The following is a 6,482-nucleotide window of genomic DNA, read 5'->3' on the forward strand; positions in this document are numbered from 1 at the left end:
TTGACTACATTACTCAATGTTGCCAACTTAATAAATTTCATTGAACAAACCTTATCAGCGTCCAAAGTGAACGGTTCCGCGTCCCTATCTTGATACATCGGATTATTAAAATCATTCTCTTGTAGTCTTTCATGCGAAAACGACTGTCTCTTCCTGTAGAAATAATCAAAAGCGAGGAACACAACCAAAATCACAATAACAACCACGATTGCAGCAATAACTGGAACTACAACCCCCCTTCCTACATCTTTATGGGCAACAGCCCCGTCTAATTTCACCAATAAATCGCATTTAACTCCGCTGAAATCCGAGGGACATTGACAATAAGGCAATCCATCACTGACGTCACAAGTGCCCCCATTTTTGCAATAATTAGCACAGACGGCGAGTTGATTACAACGGGGCCCCGTCCACGATTGGGGACATTGACAAATGGGGTCGACATGTGGGGACAAAATCTGACAAATTCCCCCATTTTGACACAAATCGGTACACGTATCAGCATTGCCAACATATATCTGTAATTAAACCAATTAAATAACCGAAATTTGTTTAGTCTGCGGTCCGCTTACCTCACACTTAGTCCCACCCCACGGCCTCTCACACTTACACACCGGCCTGCCGTTCATAATCACACACGTGCCCCCATTATCACAGACGCATCTCTCCGTGCACCCTTTCGGGGGCTCKKGGACGGRGCATAAATCAATCTCGCATCGCCTCCCTTCGAAAAATTGCGGACAATCACATTCGGGTTGTTTCATCCCCATTCGACAAGTTCCGCCATTTTGGCAATGTTGGTAACACCGATCTTGRTCACATTTGTCCCCACTGAAACCAGGCAGACAACTACATTTCAATCCCGATGATGTCGTTATCGGTTTTCCGTTTTTGCCACAGAAGGAAATCTCGCAATGGCGTCCACTGTACCCCACCGGACATTTGCAATTATCTTTGACACAAACGCCGCCATTTTGACAGACTAATTGTGCACAATTCTGACATCGTGAACCGGTGAATCCCGAGGGACAGTTACAGACGGGCATTTCCGGTTTRGGGGTYAAACAAGTGCCACCGTTGTAACAGCGGCCTTCGCAGAGATTGACAGGAGTTTCGCAACGTTCGCCGGTCCATTGCGGGGCGCAGTTACACCGCAATGGGGGGAGAGAGTCGGGGGATTGGGGGGCTGCCAAATCAACGTAGCACATTCCTTTGTTTTTGCAGTATTGGGAGCACCGGAAATGCTCACAACGGGGACCGGTGTATTGTGCAGGACAGAAACATTTAGGGTTTTGGCCTTGGACGATTTTACAAGTGCCACTGTTGCAATTGAGGGGGCAATTAGGGGTACGACTGGCAATCGCTTTACAAGTCTYGAAAAAAAAWTATTCACATCTCAAAAGAYAAAAAAAWTATTTACATACCAAATTATCTTTAACATAACCATCGGCGCAAGTACAGGTTGCTGTATTTGGACTCAATAAACAGAATTCTGTATGGTGGCAAAAATCGATGCAAGTATTGTTGACTGTTTGATCTTGTTTTTGTTCGTGGAGTATAAGAATGTCAGCGATTCGCGTTAAACCTTGGGATAAATGAGTGATGTTTCCATTACCGAATTTATTCAAACGCAAGACATCATGTTTCTGGTAAGTGGTGACAAAAAGGTAATTTTCGAAGACTTCAATCTTGTATGGTTTCATCTCTGAAAGGAGAAAGAAGTAGTAGTAAAAGTGATTTTTAAAACATAGTGCGACAAAAAAATAGGATATTTAACACTTTCTGAAAATTCACTGTGAAGCAAGCTTTAACGTCAAATTTGACATTTCAAAATGTCAAAATAACAGAAAGATTGTACTACTGTACGATCAAAAAATAAATAAATTAGAGTAGGTGGTGATTAAGATTCTTCAGATGGCAATCCTGATTTTTGACATCAAATAAATGTCAGCACAAACTTTGACAAGTTTGAGTTTTATTCATTTTGAGTGAAATAATGTTCACTTTAGAGCAGAAAATTTGTACTGTTACAAGTTATTACAAAAATGTTATTACGAAAASGGTGGTCATTTTCACTTTCAGTTTGTGTAGAAAATAATTTCCAACCAACGTGTTGCCAACTGTAGAATATTAATCGTRGCCTACTCTAATTTTTTTTTGATCGCACGGTATTTTCAAAATGAGGTTACCATCTAAYGGCCGTTTCACATATAATCTTATTTTTTGTTAGTATTAGTGATCCAGTCCAGTCCGCAGATAATAAAAAAATTACTGTAATTTTTTTTTAATATTAATATGTGCAATTTACTGAGTTTAAAAATTCTACTTCAAATAAAAAAAACTGATTATTTTGTTCAACATAAATTAAAAATAAAAAATACTACTCCTATTTGATTAATAATTAAATTCAAACCAAAAAAAAATAATTTAAAGGTTTTCAATAGTATATTACAAAACAAGTGATACAAATACTCTCAAAAAAATACGAGTACAGTTTGTCACACACGAGCTACTGGTATCGTATACAATTTTTTTCAATTTTAAATTGAATTTATTAACATATTTGACAGTTAAAATTTATGTCATTTAACGTAGTCGATGCCCAAGTTTTGCTGAAATATGTTAATCCACACCAAAAACAGTGTTTTAATGAAGATTATTAAGATACTGTTTTTTGGAAATTTCTTTTTGTCATGTTGGCAATACCACACTATTTCTGTCAGTGAACCTTGAATATCCACCACAATTAAACGTCAATTGGCAAACAAAACAATAAAATTAATTGAAAATTATTATCTGCTATATTATTCCTTATTGTTCTACGATTTTACTATTTATTTTTTACGTTTTATAATAACAACAGGACATAGAATTACCAACCCAAACTTAAGACAAGAAAAACCTCCACGTGGAATAAAATTTCGTTCAAACAAAAATTTTCATAAAACTACCAGAGCAACGTATTAAATTCGTTTTAGACGTATTGTCAAACTTTAAAMCACTCCTCGCTACGATCGTCGTGCTATAAACCCGCGTGTGCGACAATATACCGTCTTCTCAAAGTTGTATAATAATATACTATTTTATTGTCTTTTCCTGTGAAAATTATCACATAATGGACACCGTCTATTTCCGACTCAATAAAATAAAACGCAAAATAATTATTCTCGGCACTAATAACTAAAATATAGTTTTTCCAAACGAAAAAAACAATATGGTTACTAGGTTGGCACTATTTTCGAGAAATTTTTACTCTAATGACATTAATCACAAATAATAAAAGGTGTGAATGTGTTTTGGGAAGCTTTAACAAAAAAATGTTTAAAACGTTCTTGCGGACTCATTTGTTAATTTGTCTCAACTAAAAATTATCAAAATTATCAAATCGGTGTACTTTTTTAATTTCAACTTTTGTTTATATGCAAAAATTATGGTGTACAACTGGCGATTTTGGGCCTGAAAGTTGTTTTTTTTTTCATACCTTTCCCGAAATGCTTCACGACATGCCTATCCGACCCATCAAACTTGACCGTCTCCACTGTCATCGTCTTCGGATCGGCCCAATACAACCTCCTCGTGGTATAATCCACCGCCAATCCCGTCGGATACAAAATCGCGCTATTCACCAACACCCTCCTCTTATTCCCGTCCATATGCGCAGTCTCAATCCTCGCCGGCGGCCCCCAATCCGTCCAAAACAACACTCCATCCTGTGGCACCACAACTATATCCCTCGGCTGCTTCATCTCCCCCTTCAACAGTGTATAAACATACAATCCGTCGATCGTCGACACCAAAATCCTAATCCCATCCGTGACATACAACCGTCTCGCCACCCAATCCACACTAATCCCTCTGGGATCATGCAAACCACTCGTAACAGTCCTCACATCTGAATCACGTCGTGTGCGACTCTCATTCAATCGCAAAACCACACTTTGGATGCGTTTATTTTGGTGGTCGGTCCAGAACGCAATTGACTCTTTCTTATCGTAGAGAATATCAACGGCGTCGACTTTGTATCCGGGGGCTGTCGCGAGTGTCTTACTGCGTAGTTTGTTACTATCACCGGGTTTATACGGCGACATGAGACGCAATTCGGCCTCAGAGACAAGCACAAGATTGGCCCAATCACCATCAGCGATGCACACGCCCCCTTTGAGGTGGGTATACCCCGGAAGGCATTTACACACTGGAGTGTTGTGTTTCGCTTCGATGCAGATTTGCGAACAAGTGTTCCATTTACAAGTCGCATTATTACAGTTTTCTTCATCGCTGTTATCACTACAGTCGTTTCTACCATCACAACGTAGGGAGTTTTTGATACAATGTCCGTTTTTGCAGGTGAATTGATCGGGAGGACAGAGATTAAACCGGTGACAAATATGGGGGTCTTCATCACTCCCATCCTCGCATTGGTCGTGCCCATCACACAGGAAACTCACCGGGACACAAGTATGGTTCTTGCAACGGAACCGTCCCGGGAGACACCCAACCAACGAACAAAACATCTCATCTGACCCATCCTCGCAATCTTTTTGCCCATCACATCGCCAATCCTCGTTGATGCAAAGCCCATTGTGACATTTAAACCCATTATCTGGGCAAGTATCGCTACAATTCGCCTCGTCTGACCCATCCGAACAATCCGCTTCGCCGTCACACTTCCARTCCAAATAAATACAAACTTGAGGATTGACACACTGAAACTCGTTTTTCTTGCAATGTGTGTGACAATTGGCCTCATCTGACCGATCCTCGCATTGAAACTCGCCGTCGCACTTCTGCGACCCCCGAATACACCTGCCGTCGCCGCACCGAAACTCCGACTCCGAGCAGTTCCGAGGAACGCACTCGATCTCATCCGAACTATCGCCGCAGTCGTTATCGTAATCGCATCGCCAGCGTCCGGGGATGCACTTGTTGTTTTTGCACTTGAAATAGGTGGGCTCGCAGGTGTGGAATTCGGGTTGGCTGCAGGAAGACGGCTCGTCTTCGTTGTTGGCGCAGTCGGGGTCGCCGTCGCAACGCCACGACATGGGGATGCAACGACCGGAACTGCAACGGTAGTGTTGGGGGGAACAAGTGCGCGATTGGCAGTCCTGCTGCTCGTCGGAGTTGTCGCCACAGTCGTTGTCGGTGTCGCAYACCCACACCGCTGGAATGCATTTATCATTGGCGCATTTGAATTGGTTAGGGGGGCAAGTGGCCGGTGGGCAATCGGATTCGTCCTCGCCCAAGGGGCAGTCCACGTGTTTGTTGCAACGGAATTTCGACGGGATGCATCTGGAATTAAATTAATTAATTAAAATTTTTTGAATTCTGGAAGTTCTAAGAAGCAGGAGAAATGCATAAAACGCTTGTTAGTATAGAGAACATATTTGACTTGTGACTAAATGACAAAAAACTGTTGGCAACTCTGAATTATTGGTAATGTTAGGTTTCAAATGAAGACTTTGCCATCGAGCGTTCCTCGGAAAAATGACAATTTGACAATTAACTAGAAAATTGTGAAATTTAATTTTCATAGTCAGTGTTGCCAAATTAATATTTCAGATTTGTGGCCTACTTGAAAACAGAATTCACAATCATTTTTCTCTATTTAAAGTGTTAATTGTCAATATTTTTTATTATTAATATTTGTGAGAACTACAGGGTGCGCCATAACTCGCGCCCCAGAAAAAAATTTCAGAGTCAAAGTGCAAACTTTAAACTCTCATAACTTCGAAATTTTTTTAACATATTTTCCATATTCCTGGTAACTTACCTTGTATGGCATTTTTCCCTGGGGCGCGAGTTCTGGCGCACCCTGTATACGTTATAACTTATATAATGGTAAACATCTGCAAGTACAGTTGCGGACAATAAAATCTGAGCACTGATTTGACATTTTATTACTTTTTAGCAACCTAGTACCTAATATCCCTAAATCCTAAACAGTAAGATCATTTCCGATTTGACTGGAAAGTAAGTTTAGCTCTGTTTAGTGGTAAAAATTCTTGGAATTTATTTCTGAACGAGAGTGAAAAACGYCTATTTTATAAAAAAAAATCGACTTWGTAACTCAAATGCGGTGCTACTTAAATATTAATACATCAACTCTTTTCATGAGGTCAACTTTAAACAAAAATCTAGAAATTTTCGGTAAAAGTTTAGATTAGGAGGTTGTACTTTGTTGTAAACAAGTGTGAAGGGCGCAAAAAATGGTGACGTAGAATTGGGTAAATATTGGAATTACTTTGTGACGTGGTAAGTGGGCGGGACTATGCAGTCCAGAACAAAGGCCTTTTACACCGGAACTATTACGAAATGGTTTTTTTGTGCCGTTTTTGAGGAAATTATTACAATAACGACTCAGTCTTTGCCAAGCTCTCGTAGGAATCACTTGTCCGAATAAATTATTACTTATTATTTCGTGGTTCAGTGAGAAATCGTGTTGAAATGGAGAGTGTACACACAGTGCGTGTGTTTTGTGTATTTTC

At 40.1% G+C, this 6,482-nt stretch overlaps 1 protein-coding gene across 1 annotated transcript in view; it reads right to left on the reverse strand.

The window, feature by feature from the left end:
• Window positions 1–6,482, reverse strand: part of LOC123011565 (prolow-density lipoprotein receptor-related protein 1) — a 50,117-nt gene that overhangs the window by 2,225 nt on the left and 41,410 nt on the right. Inside the window, exons 12-15 of the mRNA XM_044409067.1 lie at window positions 3,482–5,286; window positions 1,425–1,705; window positions 573–1,373; window positions 51–518 (exon numbers count right to left, since the gene is read on the reverse strand). Of these exons, the coding sequence (XP_044265002.1) occupies window positions 51–518; window positions 573–1,373; window positions 1,425–1,705; window positions 3,482–5,286 (3,355 nt within the window). The remainder of the gene's footprint in view (window positions 1–50; window positions 519–572; window positions 1,374–1,424; window positions 1,706–3,481; window positions 5,287–6,482) is intronic.

Source organism: Tribolium madens, unplaced genomic scaffold (genome assembly GCF_015345945.1).
Source record: "Tribolium madens isolate multiple individuals breed KSU strain unplaced genomic scaffold, Tmad_KSU_1.1 Scaffold_91;HRSCAF=231;Tcas5.2_LG7, whole genome shotgun sequence".
In the NCBI taxonomy this organism is placed as follows: Eukaryota; Metazoa; Arthropoda; class Insecta; order Coleoptera; family Tenebrionidae; genus Tribolium; species Tribolium madens.